The sequence below is a fragment of the Schistocerca gregaria genome, chromosome 5, assembly GCF_023897955.1.
Source record: "Schistocerca gregaria isolate iqSchGreg1 chromosome 5, iqSchGreg1.2, whole genome shotgun sequence".
NCBI classification, from domain to species: domain Eukaryota; kingdom Metazoa; phylum Arthropoda; class Insecta; order Orthoptera; family Acrididae; genus Schistocerca; species Schistocerca gregaria.
The window spans coordinates 675,216,716-675,232,945 of NC_064924.1; the positions used below are offsets into that span (position 1 = coordinate 675,216,716).

Here is a 16,230-nt window from a genome sequence, read left to right on the forward strand (position 1 = left end):
GAACTGCATGCAGTGGACATTTGGAGGCGAGTATCTCGCAGAAGGCAGCGGCACATAGAGCTATGTACCTGCATTAGATCGGACAACACTAAGAGTTGACGGTAACTGGCGTCTAGTGTGGCTCAAACGGGCGCTACATTTGTCTCGTTTTCAAATGACGACGTGTAGAGTGCACCGCCGGCACAATGAGACGTTTACACTGCAGTGTGCGGAGGGTACAGTTGAGGCCGCAGGTGATTTCGTGATGTTTTGGATGTGTTTTTATAGATTGTCTTTGTCCCATTCATTCACGTTACTGTGAACATGTACCGAGATGTTTATTCCAGCATTTTCGGTGACAACGTTTTGCTCTTCCTTCTAGACCTTCACGATGAGTATTTAGTAGGCAAGCCGCCTTCCGAGATGACAACATCTATACTCACAAGACTCCACACAGACCTTCCGGTTTGACAAACAATCAGGCAACCTACCGCACTTCGAATGGTCAGCTAAATCACTCGACATTAACGTCAGGGAGTTTTTGGAACATCCTCGGATGTTTCGTAGATCTATGGATCTAACCATCAATCAGTGGGTTGGCTGCCTACTAGACACCTGAAGAAATTCGTGAGCGTTCATCCTCGACAAAGTGAGACCGCAACGTGAATGAGGCATCCTGATTTGCTGATGCATCAGCGCTGCCTGTCCTGTGTGTCTACGAGGAACAGTGTATCATTCGCAGTCATGTACCATGGCGCAAGAATAGTTGCAGTGAAGTATTCAAATCCACAGGGACCCGAGACGAATGTCACGCCTCTCCAGTAACAGGCTTCAAACACGACAATAACTGCTGCTTTCAGAGAATGCAGACTCGTCTCAACACAGTTTCCAAGCAAATACGGCGAAGGGAAGTGCGTGCAGTGGACATTTGGAGTCCGTCACGCAGCGAAAAACCCGTTGATCGCAGCAGCACTTCAGCCTGGGCATCTTCATTTGTCCAAACGGCTCTGGGCACGTCTGGAGGTTTGTAGAGTGGCGATGCTGTCTGTTTCCAAGTGGTGTAAGATGTCGTGTGCAGCGACATTCTTACGAGGCGTCTGATCCGCTGTGTGTGGAAGGTGATATTCAGTGCGGAGTTGGTTCTCTGATGTTGTGCAGTTATCATGTCAACGTGAACATGGACGAAGATGTTTATTTCAACATCATCGATGACCAAAAGTTACCTTTTCTTTTACTTCTTCACGATAAACATGCTGTAAAATTTCTGTTCGTAGGTCCGGTGTGATTATTACCTAGCAGACAGGAAAGATTGCTTTCGAGTTAAATTGTTTCTGAGAAGTCCTAGTGATGATGTGTGCCTGTACATTTAGTGTAGTGCAGTACAAAAGGTAGTTTGTAGTTGCACCTAAATTTATATCTGTAGTCCGAAAGCCACCTTAAGGTGTGTGGTGGAGCGTACTTTGTGTGCCACTGTCCTACCCCGATTTTCTGTTCCAGTCGCCGAAGCTTCGCGGGAGAACGTTTGTGGTATGCCTCCGTGTGGGATAGAGTCTCTCTGATTTTATCTTAGTTGTATTTTCGCGAAAGAAACGTAGAAGGAAGCAATATATTGGTTGTCTCTTCTAGGAACGTGATCTCTCAGAGCTTTTGGAGAAGACCATACCGTGATGCAGAGCGCCTCTCTTGCAGCGTATGCCACTGGAATTGGCTGACCAGTTTCGTGTCGCTTTCGCGCTTACTAAATGAACCTGTAACGTAATAAGCTGCTCTTCTTTGGACCTTCTCTATCAGTCCTATCTGGTACAGGTCCCACACTGGCGAACAGTATTCAAGTATTGGTCAGACGATTGTTTCGTAAGCTACTTTCTTTCCTGATGAACTATACTTCCTGAGAGTTCTTCCGATGAGTCTCAGTCTGGTATTAATAGTTATTCGCGTTTAATTTTATGTGGTTCAAATGTTCAAATTCATGTCAATTTCTAAGGGACCAAACTACTGAGGTCATCGGTCCATAGACTTACACACCACTTAAACTAACTTCTGCTAAGAATAACACGCACACCCATGCCCGAGGGAGGACTCTAACCTCCAGCGGGAGGTTTTTTTTAATTTTTTTTTGTCATTCCACTTCAAACCGCTTCGTATGCATCCTCCCAGATATTGTATGGAACATATCGCTTCCAGTAATTGTTCTGAAATCGTGTAATTATAAAATGAAATTTATTTCTCTCTATATGTACTTGCGATACATTATGTTTGTTTACGCTGAAATCAGTTACATTCCAGCACCAAGCGGCAATCCACTGCAGGTTTTGCCGCATTTCGCTAAAATTTTCTAGCACTGTGCCTTTTCTGTATACAATAGTATCATCCGCGAAAAGCCTCATCGAACTTCCGACTTTATCTATGAGGTATGAGAGAGAGAGAGAGAGAGAGAGAGAGAGAGAGAGAGAGAGAGAGAGAGAAACAGACTGAGTGTTAAAATTACACTGACAGCACAAAAGCCATGGGATACGCCCTACTATCATTTCGGACTTCCTTTTGCCCGGCGGAGTGCAGCTACTCGACGTGGCATGCACTGGACAAATCGTTGGAAGCCTCCTGCAGAGATATTGAGCCACCCTGCCTCTAAAGCTATCCATAATTGCGAAAGTGTTGCCGGTGAAGGATGTTGTACGTGAACTGACCTCCGGATTACGTCCTATAAAGTTCGAACGTTTATAGGACGTAATCTGGAGGTCAGTTCATGGGATACAAGTCGGGCGATCTGGATGGCCGTATCATTCGCTCGAATACTCCAGAATGTTCAGATAAGGCGCATTGACACTCATAAACATTCCATAGTTGTCTGGGATCATGAAGTCCATGAACTGCTGCAAATGGTTTCCATAGCTGAACATGAGCATTTCCAGTCAATGATCGGTTCAGTTGTGTTAGAGGACCCAGCCACTCCACAGACCACACCACTGTGGAACCACCACCAGCTTGAATTGCCTTGTTGACAGTCTGGGTCCATGCTTTCGGGGGTGTCTGCGCCACGTTCGAACGCTGCTGTCAGTTTTTACCAGCTGCAGTCGGGACTCATTTCGGCAGGCTTCGGTTTTCCGGTCCTCTAGCGTCCAACCGGCATGGTGACGAGCCCAGGGGAGGCGCTGCAGGGGATCTAGTGCTGTCAGCGGAGGCACTCGCCTCGGTCGTTTGCTGCCATTGCCCATTCCCGGCAAACTGAGGCGCACTGTCCTAACAGAAACGTTCGTCGTACGTCTCACACTGATTTCTGCGGTTGTTTCACACAGTATTGCTTGTCTCTTAGCACTGAATGCAATCGCCGCTACCCTCGGTCGTTAATTGGAGATCGTCGGCGGATGCATTATCTATGGTAATCTCGGCACACTTTTGACACTGTGGACTCGGACAGTCCCACGTGCACACCTCCAAGTTCAAGTTCTGTTAATTCTGTCGTGCCGCCATAATCATGCCGGAAACCTTTTCATATAAATAACCTGACGACAAACGATACCTCCACCAATGCACTGCCATTTTATACATTGTGCATGCAATACTTAGCCGTGTATATGTACGTATCACTATCTCATGACTTTTCAGTGTAAAGGTCCTATAACAGTACAAAGTTACTTTTATGTCTGGAGACTACTCTCCGTTCTGAATGACATGCTGTTCTCTGTTTGCAAGAAAGTCTTCAGTCCAGTTTCAAAGTTGGTCTCATATTCCTTACGCTCTTCTTTTATTCATCAGACGGCAGTACAGAACCGTATCTGACACCTTCCGGAAGTCATGGAATACGGCGTCTACCTGAACCCTTACACCTATTGATTTCATTGTCTCGTGGACGAAAGGAGCAAGCTGGTATTTGCATGATTCTTTTTTTCGGAATCCATGTCGATTCCTACATAAGACATTTTAAATCTCCAGAAATATCATAACACACGAGCATAAAACTTGTTCTACAATGGATCGAAGTCACAGATATAGGCCAGTAGTTTTGTTCGCCTGCTCGATGAAATGTCTGGCATACGGAAATGTTCTGTGCTTTCTTCAAAAAATTAGAAACGCTTCGCTCCTCTAGAGACCTGCGATACACTCCCGCTACAAAAGGGCAGAGTTCGTTCGCATACTCTGTGTAGAATCTAACTTATGCACCGTCAGGTCCAATGGCCTTTCGTCTGTAGAGCGCTTTCGGTTGCTTTGTTATCCCTCGTTTACGTACTGCCATTCTGTCGTTCGTGTGACAAATTAAAGTGCAATCTTCCTCTGTGAACCGTTGTAGAAAAAGACGTTTAGTATTTAGGGATTTTCTGTGACATTCTCTGTTGCAATTATAGAGTGCCTGGACGGATGGCATTTATTCGATTACTGATTTAATATAAAACCAAAATTTCTTAGGATATTCTGTCAGACACGACGGTAACTCCGAACATTTCACAGGATCGTGTGTACTGACACAAGGAAGGAACGTTATCCCACAACCTGGAAAGCTGAAGGGGGAAGTACTTTAAGAAAGACGAATATCTCTTATGCCCTTACATAACACTCACTTAGGGAATATGAACATAAAATTAGGCACACACATAAGTAATCATTTTCCAGTTCCCCGTTCCATTCGCGAATGTAATGTAGAAATCGAACATCCTCAGTGTTCTGGTTAGAGTCCAAATATTGTCAGTGACGCGTCGAAAAAGAAGGCCCAACTCCATGTATAATGTCAATTCTATCACCCCAGTAGTGTACACACCTTCATGATTTAGTGTGATTTTGATTTTAGTGTGTCGACTGTGGCGATAGTCCTGTTGCTTCCATGACGCCGGACACTGATAACTTCGGGTGCAAAATTACTTTTCTTCGGAGCACCCATGCTATTCCCACAGTAATTTTCCACTCAGCTGCGTCTGTTGTTGTCTTTATTTGCAATCGAATTCAAAGACTTTTATGGCTGCATCTTTACTTAGGCACTGTTATCGAAAAGAAATAAACCCGCAAGTATATTTTGTTGCTGTGATACAGCACTGTTCAAATTAGTATTATATCCTTCATATAAGAATTTATTATAACATCTAACTTTTACTACAAACCTTTATCAGTAATTTTCCGTTACATATAGACGGCATATTTAAGCAGCGTCTGAAACCAGCAGCTTTATAATGAGAGTATCTCACTTTATTAGGTCTAGATTTTGTTGGGATTATGATACTTACTGTTTTTGATGCAGTCTTTTCCTTTTGGTGGCTTCTTCCCTACAATCAATTTGTTGTTTAGAAAAGAAACAAGTAAACGGAATGGTTTTGAAGTTTTTTTTTACTAAATAAACATTTTGTAACGAACACACACGTACATTTCTTAATGGGCTAATGTGAATGGCAGTGCATTACATGCCAAACAGATCAATCAAACAATGGTTGCTTACAGTATGTGGTTGTGATATGCAAGTAAATGATATGGGTTTAGGGTTTCTTCTTTTAAAAAACCTTATACTCCGTACACACGACTCTACAGCCGAGTGAAACGTACCTTTATGAACGTACTTACATTCCAATGTTCTAATCGCTATCTTAATTAACAAAGCGCTAGTACAGTTAACGTCGACAAGGGTCCAACATATTTTTGCTTGTATAGTGTGCAGAAGCATAACCAACATTGATAACTAGCATTTTTTAATCCTCCAAGCGTGACTGCGCGTCGATATTTTAACAAACGATAGGAGTTGTTATCCACGATTTAAGAAGAAGCGAAGCACATCATGAGATGATCCTGCACACAGTATAAAAAGAGTACGAAACGTCTACCAGTACCAGACGCCCGCCTGTGTATAGAACGCACAGGGCACGCGCCACAAAGTAGTTATTAATCCCTCCATTTGTTGGCTCTCATTAATCGACAAAATTTGTACCACTATAATCTACTAATTGGCAAGCCAACGAACACCGGATTCCAGTTGGATGAGGATAACAAATCATCGTACAAACACAACATCACATTCATGCTCTATGTTACACAAATAGGGCCTCCCCTAAGCAGACTCTAAGGAGGCCATTGCACAAACACAGCTGAACGTAAGAACTTTATCAAAGAGTTTTTTTTCAAAACCGTTGTCATCAAAGTGTCAAAAATAAAGTCTCTATTACACAATAATACACAGGTAAAAAGGGTAAAGTGACTATGGAGAACCTTTATCCAGACAACGGGGACCACATAGGACATAATCTAATCCACGCCTTGGAAGTGCTTAGTCAGTAGAAAAATAACAAATTAAACGAGTGTGAGTACGAGGTAATTTCTCTCAGCCAAAATAATGGCGCATCTGAGTACACCCAAATAACCCTTTTCTGAATTTTACGGGTCGCACCCAACCCAACAGACCTACAGCCTGGTTTCAAAATTTACTCCTTTATCAATTTGGGTAAATGTTGCTGTGAAAAACGCCACTAAGCAAGAATTATTGTAACTGCACACAGTAGTATGTACATAACAGCACAGAAGAAATACATCCCCAGAAGGAAGTAGAGGTAAAAAAAAAATCCCTGTTCGTATTGCCCCTAATTTGATCGAAAATGCTCCCAGTGATACCACAAAATGTTGGCCTCAGTTGCTACACCAATCCACCGCAACTGCCGTGCTGTGAATAGGCACTTGAATTGTCCCGATGGGCCGGTTTCTGGCTTGTTCCCGTTGACACGTGACAAAAGCCACCCTCGCTCTGGAAGGCGCCGCTCTTATTGTCCGTTGTTGCTGCTCCCTCTTCTCTTCTCTTCTCTTCTCTTCTCTTCTCTTCTTTTCTCCCCTCCTGCGTCGCGCTCTTCTCCTCTCGCTACTGTATTACAAAGAGACTTGTGTCCGGTCCCCAAGCTCCCCACGTGCGGGGACGTGGACCACAGCTATCACCACCTACGCCTACTGATTTGAGTCCATCTGTTGTTGGAAACTAGCAACTATCCGAGATAAAAGTTGCGTTGCCGGCTGGTAGAGGGTACTGCTAGCCAGTCGGACTTCACCCTGCAAGGCACTGGACCAGGCCTACCTCTGAAACAAACAAATGAGCACCTTCTATAAGGAAGCGATTTCATTAAGTTTTACCAGTAAAGCAATAGATAGCCAGATTTCTTTATGACAGGAAAAAGAGCAAGAAAAATACAAAAAGTTGGCATTCTTAAGCAACAGACACAGACTGTTACAATAAGAACTCGATATGAAATCTGACTTGGGGGCCGCGGTCTGTTTTAAAAATTCCTTTTTCGTTCAGGACTGTCTTGATCACATTTGGTGGGCTTATAACGGTTATTGATTTCCGCTCCTGTAGTCGTCTTTATAACCAGCAACTTGTTAGGAAAGTAATACGTCAAGGGGTCATCTAGCGCTCATTCTAGTCACTTAAAATGAACTCAGTCAACACTTTTCTGCTGAGTTGGTTTTAAGAGACGAAGGTGGACGCTAGGCCACTGCTTGACGTTTTACTGTCTTAACAAGGTACTGGTTTTGTTAAAGAATCATAAGGTTCAATACCGGTCCTTAATCTTATTAAACAAAATCGAAGCAATTGTGAATATAAAAACATAGGGCCTTTCTAATATTCAAAAGCATAAAGAAGCTTCTCCAGATTGTTCTCAGAACCTGTTCCATTGTCATTTCGTTGCACTTTTTCACCATAGTAAAATATACGCTGTCACAACATGCGTCAATTCGATAACTTTGAAAATAGTGCCATTTAATCTTGCGAATTTCAAAAATTAGAAAACACTCAAATTTGAAGCCCTCATTCTCAACAATACGATATACAACCGCACAGAAGTTGAAAGTTTTAGAATTTCACACAGATTTGCGGCTGGAAACTGATCCCACATTGTTTCCACTTCTTTGTTCTCTTTTCGTAGAAGAGCTCGCTTCAAGATTAAATGTTTTCCACTTATGTCTGACGATCCCTCCAAAGGGTTAAGTAGGATGGACTCAAGGGCAGGGTGTGAAATGTTGGGGGAAATATTCCGATATAATATAGAAATCGAATATACCCCTATCTAAGAGATATTTTATTAAGGAAATGGAAGTCTTACTTTTAAATGGCACTTCAATTAATGCTGAAAATTTTCTTACTGCCCCAACTTATTAGGAACTGTGAAAGACAAATTCTGTAAACACTAACTTCATGCGTATGGTGGCAGCTGAATCAAGAACTTCCGTATGGTATACGTACCTAAACGAACCATTCGTCCTTCTGACTGGAGGAAATGTCGCTGAAAGAAAAGGAGAAAGGTTGATTTAATAGTCACGTAGATTATATATGATTGTACATCTAAAGTAATAATATTACTATGTGCAGCCGTCGAAATAACTGAAATCAATGGCTTATGTGTGAAATCTTATGACACTTAATTGCTAAGGGCATCAGTCCCTAAGCATACACACTACTTAACCTAAATTATCCTAAGGACAAACACAGAAACCCATGCCCGAGGGAGGCCTCGAACCTCCGCCGGAACCAGCCGCACAAAATCAATGGCTTAAATCACAATCAAAGAAGAGCAGATAGCATATGCCCTCTCAATGCTAACAAAATATTGAGATGCACAGTTAAAGCAACTATTAAAATAGGTCTACTGAGAACACTGAAAACAGCACAGCATTGTTGAAATGTGCAACACCGCCTGGATATTCGTTTCTCATTTGTGAATCTACGTACATCAGGTTGTCTACCTTGCGGATTTTAATCGAACCTCACATTGTAACGCCTGTACACCATTACTCGTGCCCCCACGTTTTTCGTATGTGGCCCCCATATTCCTTGCAAATTTTCCTGTTTTGTACTCCTGTAAACTATAGACTTATCTGTTCACCATGTGGGATATAATGTAATGAAAACGAGCATAAATCGAAAACGTACCAGTGATTTGTAATCATTTAGAAAACTTAATAGCTGTTTAGCATCTGTCACAAAACAAAAAAGAAAAAAAGTATTCTGTGCAGAGGAATACGGATAGGAAAAATCGTAATAAAACAGATTAAAATTCGGAAGATAATGATCGGAGAAACGATGAAGTAATTGTTTCTTTTTCGTAGAAGCACTCTTAGTAGCAAATAAATGTAACCAAAGAATGGTAGTTGACAATCTGAAACTTACAAAACCTTGTGCAGATACCACTTTTTCTTCTCCAGTTCCAGTGGAGTACTAGATATATGACTACTCTTCCGCCTGTGGACGATTCACAATCATTCTCTTTGTGATACGGCCCAAAAGCAAAAAATTTGGTGTAACCAATGGTTCAAATGGCTCTGAGCACTATGGGACTTAACATATGAGGTCATCACTCCCCTAGAACTTAGAACTACTTAAGCCTAACTAACCTAATGATATCACACACATCCATGCCCGAGGCAGGATTCGAACCTGTGACCATAGCAGTCGTGAGGTTCCATACTGAAGCCCCTAGAACCGCTCGGCCACACCGGCTGCGGTGTAACCAATAAAACAGTCTACGATCATGTATAGTTTTCCCAATTTCGACGACAAAGCCTGACGAAAGAAGAACTAGTATCTTAGTGTCATGCTCTACACCCACCGAGTATTGAATCAGTCTCAAGGAAGTCTATTTTAGTCAGCAAAAGTTTTGGCAAGATACTAATTCATTGGAGCGAAACTTCTAGAAATCTGACTTGGTAAAGAATTAACCACTGCAGTATACAGTATTGTCTTTACATTAATGAGGGCAGACGACCTCCATACACCCAAATAAACGAATGGTTTATGTGGCATGTTTAATTGTGGTTTATCTTTTTGAATAGTGAGCGACGAAACAGAGCGAAGGAAGCGTACCTGGAAACTAACTTTGAAGAAAATAAGTTTGTTAACATAAGCTATAGTATGGTAAGTTTATTGCAAGTATTGAACTTCTCAATGGGAGGAATTTTAGATTATATGGCCCCTTAATTGTTCTAAAGCTTTCGATTGCAAGTAGAGAAATTAATTCTGTACCATTAATCGTACTACAATAAATGGTTTTAAAATAAAAGTGTTATTGCTTCTTATATACATTGACGTATTAAGTAATACTCCATTAAAAGAGTATTTTATTTACTTCAGTGACCGTACATTTCGTGTTTCTGCTTTATATCAACAGACAATATACCCTAAAGGATAACACACACAGCCAAAAATATTAACTAACTCATTGTAAACTGAGTTCCATTTTATTTTTTAGATTCCTGAAGTCGATGGCACCTTCTGTCAGACTCGTCTCAAATGTTGTCGTTGTAAGCGACAGCAAGTTAACCTTACTGTTCCGTGCATTCCAGAAGTCTGCGAACAGCGCTCCGTAAAAGCAGGAAATGTCCTGCCCGCGACGAGGTAGAAAAGAGAAGGAGATAAAATTCAGATTGACTCAGGCTATTCTTTCAAAGGAACCACTCCGGCCTTCACTTTAAGCGATTTAAGGAAAACACGCAAAATACAAATCCGGATCGCCGGGCAAGGATTTGAACCGCCGATCCACACCGAGAATCCAGTGTGTCAGAACTGAGTCACTTCGTTTGGTAGTTTCATAATGTTTGATCTTGTAAAATAAACAGTGTGTCTAAGAGTTCATTGTATGAACAGGAGTCGAAATGGGAACGTGTTAAAAAGGTAATCATCCAAAGATGGTGCAGACATGTCTAGGTATGCAACCTGCCGTCGAACACGCAACAATTTGACACAAGTTCTCGCTAGAATATATAATGTTCGCGGCACTCGTCGAAACGTCGTGATATGTCAACACTCCACTTAGCTGTAAACCCGAGGGCTTTTTTGAGTATTGTGTGCCGAGAAAGTATACATTCACACACACACAATAGCTTGTCTGCTGTTGCCAGTGCCCTGTAGCGAGTGTAACGTCTAGTAAGCTCATCGACTGAAATACGCTCTGCGACCAAAACAAAAAGGAAACGCTGATTAATGGGACACAGTTCCAAGCGGGACGCATCATTGAAGTCAATGAGACCCATGCAAAATACTTGTCTGGATCCAACACGCCAGTTGGACAGAATTTGACAAGATATGCGATATCCCTCAGGAGTCTACCCAGAAAGTCTGTGAATAAACGCTGCTTGCGTAAGGGCCAGAGTTCGATCAATGCGTTATTACCTTGCTGAGTTTCTGAGGATCTTTCTCTTGAAGAAATCATCCAATATTTCTGAAATGGTAATCATTTGTTTGCCCGTACATGTACATCACAGATACTAATTTCCATCCCATTCGGATGAATCCTTCGTGATAGTCTTTTTTTTTTGTCTAAGATTATCGCATTAGTACCAGACGGTCAACACAGCTTACGTATGTGACGGCATTATAAAGTGAGTGTGACGGTCGGCTGTGTGGAACCAGCGAATGAAGTTGAGTCGATGTGGAGGCAACACAGAATGGTAGAAAGAAAACGTCATGTTTGGTCATGCCTGTGACCACGACGACAATGAAGTTCCTCTTATTGGTGTAGCAACAAGCTCTATCCAGCATGTCTGTTAGGATTGGTCCATCAGTCGCAAGCCTCGCAACATGATGTAAGAACAGTGGTCGGGCATTAGAAATTTTTAATCTTTTAGACATGGTGTATCTATTCCTGTAAGTGTTTTCTTCTACAGGAAGATAAAAACAAAATAACCTTTAAAAAAAGGCAGGAGTCTCGGACGAGAGCCACGCAATGTCAGTGATAAACGGTTTCAAACACGAAAGGAAGTGCTGCTGTCAGTAAATGTAAGTTTCAGCTAACTTTGGAGCAGGCATTGAGAAGAGAACTGCATGTACCTGACATTTAGTAGAATACCTTGCAAAAGGGCTTTGTTCACAGCGGCAGACAAACAGCTTCATATCTCCCACAGTCTAATCAACATAAAATCTGGCACCGGCTGTCTGGAAGCCTCTTATGTGGACCGAAATTTCGCGAGGTTTTGGTGAGACGTTCACATTTCCAGACGGTGCAGTTCAGATCGGAAGTGATCTTGTGATGTTTTGTTACTCATTCAGTTTACTATGCTTATACCAGTATTCTCGGTGAGAAAGTATCACCATGTGTCCTAAGTGTTCCTGATAAGAATATTGTGAACAGAGCCGTCACCTAAGAGGTCAACACCCGTCTACAGAAGATCGCAGGCGCGCGCACACATACACACAGGTTCCGGGTGTGTCAAAAACTCAGAAACATTATCGCATCTGGACTGGTGTACAAAATCACGCGACTTGAATCCCGTTGAAAATGTCTGAGACTATTCGAACAGTGGACAAAACGTGGTAGCTGATGACACTTGAGGATCACTTCCCTCTGTGGGTTAACCCTAGCAATACCAAGGCATTTCCCATAAGACATGTTCCAGTCTGGGGGGGTGGGGAACGTGGGGGAGCTACATTATCCATACCCTAAAAAAATATAAGTTAAAATTCGTTAACTGTTTTTGAATTATATTAACAGTATACTTTTTAAAGAGATATTGATGCGTAAGTGGGGTGCATAACCTGAAAATACCTTTTATCACACTCTTAGCAATATCAGCTCACTTTCATTAACGTGTACTACCGGGTTTACGACCACGACAAAAAATTTAAAAATGCAAATATCGTCATTGTTCTTTACTCATTTTCTCAATACACTTTTTTACAGATACTGATGTGTAAGTAAGGCCCTCAAGCTGAAAATACAGAGCACTACATTCATAGTACATAGTAACATCCACTCCTGAGAAATAATGTTCGGGTTAAGTTTTACTGAAAAATTTGTAACATAGAAGAGATATGATAGAAGAATTCTTCGAAAACAATAATTTTTTTCAATATTTTAAAATGTAAAATAACTGTCTACGTTACTGCGTAGAAACAGAATTATAATTTCAAACAGACAAGATGGCTATTGAGCAGAATTTACTATGGTGACCGGTATCAGAAAACTATGTTGCCATTATCAGATCTTTTGCAGTACACTTCACGTAAGATCTGTTGATAGCAAAATAGTTTTCTGAACTCGGCCACCACAATAAATGCTGTGCAATAGCGATCTTGGGTGCTTGAAGTTGCACTTCCGTGTCTACTTAATGTACATCGCCGCCTAACGTAACAATATAAGGATTATAAGGCTAGACTAGCTTCGCACCCGCTGCTTCGCTCGCTTGCATTATGTGGCCCTCAGAGAGTTTATGGTTTTTGTTTTTAATTAATCGAAGTTTTACGTTGTTAACAAGCTGCATCTAAGCTTTTCACGCTAATTATGGCCATATAGACATAGACTTTTCTGAATGTAATTCTGATCAAAAAGTGATTCTGGTAGCAGGAGTCCAATTTTTTTGTTAATCATACGTTTTGTTTTCATATGGAGATATTTCTTTATATCTAACCGAGAAGTGAAATACCAATTTTCATAAGCCCATGAACCATGGACCTTGCCGTTGGTGGGGAGGCTTGCGTGCCTCAGCGATACAGATGGCCGTACCGTAGGTGCAACCACAACGGAGGGGTATCTGTTGAGAGGCCAGACAAACATGTGGTTCCTGATGAGGGGCAGCAGTCTTTTCAGTAGTTGCAGGGGCAACAGTCTGGATGATTGACTGATCTGGCCTTGCAACATTTACCAAAACGGCCTTGCTGTGCTGGTACTGCGAACGGCTGAAAGCAAGGGGAAACCACAGCCGTAATTTTTCCCGAGGACATGCAGCTTTACTGTATGATTAAATGATGATGATGTCCTCTTGAGTAAAATATTCCGGAGTTAAAATAGTCCCCCATTCGGATCTCCAGGCGGGGACTACTCAGGAGGACGTCGTTATCAGGAGAAAGAAAACTGGCGTTCTACGGATCGGAGCGTGGAATGTCACATCCCTTAATCGGGCAGGTAGGTTAGAAAATTTAAAAAGGGAAATGGATAGGTTAAAGTTAGATATAGTGGGAATTAGTGAAGTTCGGTGGCAGGAGGAACAAGACTTTTGGTTAGGTGAATACAGGGTTATAAATACAAAATCAAATAGGGGTAATGCAGGAGTAGGTTTAATAATGAATAAAAGAATAGGAGTGCGGGTAAGCTACTACAAAAAGCATAGTGAACGCATTACTTTGGGCAAGATAGACACAAAGCCTATGCCTACTACAGTAGTACAAGTTTACATGCCAACTAGCTCTGCAGATGATGAAGAAATTGATGAAATGTAGGATGAGATAAAAGAAATTATTCAAGTAGTGAAGGGAGACGAAAATTTAATAGTCATGGGTGACTGGAATTCATCAGTAGGAAATGGGAGAGAAGGAAACATAATAGGTGATTATGGATTGGGGCTAATAAATGAAAGAGGAAGCCGTCTGGTTGAATTTTGCACAGAGCATAACTTAATCATAGCTAACACTTGGTTCAAGAATCATAAAAGAAGGTTGTGTATATGGAAGAATCCTGGAGATACTAAAAGGTATCAAATAGGTTATATAATGGTAGGACAGAGATTTAGGAATCAGGTTTTAAATTGTAGGACATTTCCAGGGGCAGATGTGGACTCTGACCACAATCTATTGGTTATGACCTGTAGGTTAAAACTGAAGAAACTGCAAAAAGGTGGGAATATAAGGACATGGGATCTGGATAAGCTGAAAGAACCAGAGGTTGTACATAGTTTCAAGGAGAGTATATGGGAACAATTGACAGGAATGGGGGAAAGAAACACAGTAGAAGAAGAATAGGTAGCTCTGAGGGATGTAGTAGTGAAGGCAGCAGAGGATAAAGTAGGTAAAAAGACTAGGGCTGCTAGAAATCCTTGGGTAACAGAAGAAATATTGAATTTTTAATTGATGAAAGGAGAAAATATAAAAATGCAGTAAATGAAACAGGCAAAAAGGAATACAAACGTCTCAAAAATGAGATCGACAGGAAGTGCAAAATGGCTAAACAGGGGTGGCTAGAGGATTAATGTGAGGATGTAGAAGCTTATCTCACTAGGGGTAAGATAGATACTGCCTACAGGAAAATTAAAGAGACCTTTGGAGAGAAGAGAACCACGTGTATGAATATCAAGAGCTCAGATGGCAACCCAGTTCTAAGCAAAGAAGGGAAGGCAGAAAGGTGGAAGGAGTATATAGAAGGTTTATACAAGGGTGACGCACTTGAGGACAATACTATGGAAATGGAAGAGGATGTAGATGAAGACGAAATGGGAGATACGATACTGCGTGAAGAGTTTGACAGAGCACTGAAAGACCTGAGTCAAAACAAGGCCCCCGGAGTAGACAACATTCCATTAGAACTACTGACGGCCTTGGGAGAGCCAGTCATGACAAAACTCTAGTAGCTGGTGAGCAAGATGTATGAGACAGGCGAAATACCCTCAGATTTCAAGAAGAATATAATAAATCCAATCCCAAAGAAATCAGGTGTTGACAGATGTGAAAATTACCGAACTATCAGTTTAATAAGTCACAGATGCAAAATACTAACGCGAATTCTTTACAGACGAATGGAAAAACTGGTAGATGCGGACCTCGGGGAGGATCAGTTTGGATTCCGTAGAAATGTTGGAAAACGTGAGGCAATACTACCCTTACGACATATCTTAGAAGAAAGATTTAAAAAAGGCAAACCTACGTTTCTAGCATTTGTAGACTTAGAGAAAGCTTTTGACAATGTTGACTGGAATACTCTCTTTCAAATTCTAAAGGTGGCAGAGGTAAAATACAGGGAGCGAAAGGCTATTTACAATTTGTACAGAAACCAAATGGCAGTCATAAGAGTCGAGGGGCATGAAAGGGAAGCATTGGTTGGGAAAGGAGTGAGACAAGGTTGTAGCCTCTCCCCGACGTTATTCAATCTGTATATTGAGCAAGCAGTAAAGGAAACAAAAGAAAAATTTGGAGTAGGTATTAAAATTCATGGAGAAGAAATAAAAACTTTGAGGTTCGCCGATGACATTGTAATTCTGTCAGAGACGGCTAAGTACTTGGAAGACCAGTTGAACGCAATGGACAGTGCTTGAAAGGAGGATATAAGATGAACATCAATAAAAGCAAAACGAGGATAATGGAATGTAGTCAAATTAAATCGGGTGATGCTGAGGGAATTAGATTAGGAAATGAGAAACTTACAGTAGTAAAGGAGTTCTGCTATTTGGGGGAGCAAAATAACTGACGATGGTCGAAGTAGAGAGGATATAAAATGTAGACTGGCAACGGCAAGGAAAGCGTTTCTGAAGAAGAGAAATTTGTTAATATCGAATATAGATTTATGTATCAGGAAGTCGTTTCTGAAAGTATTTGTA

At 41.5% G+C, this 16,230-nt stretch overlaps 1 protein-coding gene across 2 annotated transcripts in view; it reads right to left on the minus strand.

Moving 5' to 3' along the window:
- Positions 1-5,274: 5,274 nt before the first annotated feature.
- LOC126272400 (uncharacterized) overlaps positions 5,275-16,230 on the minus strand; it is a 357,356-nt gene continuing 346,400 nt past the window's right edge. Inside the window, exons 7-8 of one of the 2 annotated variants that reach the window (XM_049975227.1) lie at positions 8,180-8,219; positions 5,275-7,014 (exon numbers count right to left, since the gene is read on the minus strand). In XM_049975227.1, the coding sequence (XP_049831184.1) occupies positions 8,180-8,219 (40 nt within the window). In that variant the 3' untranslated portion in view covers positions 5,275-7,014. Of the gene's footprint in view, positions 7,015-8,176; positions 8,220-16,230 lie in introns of those variants that run through there. The other variant, XM_049975228.1, reaches the window with a different exon arrangement.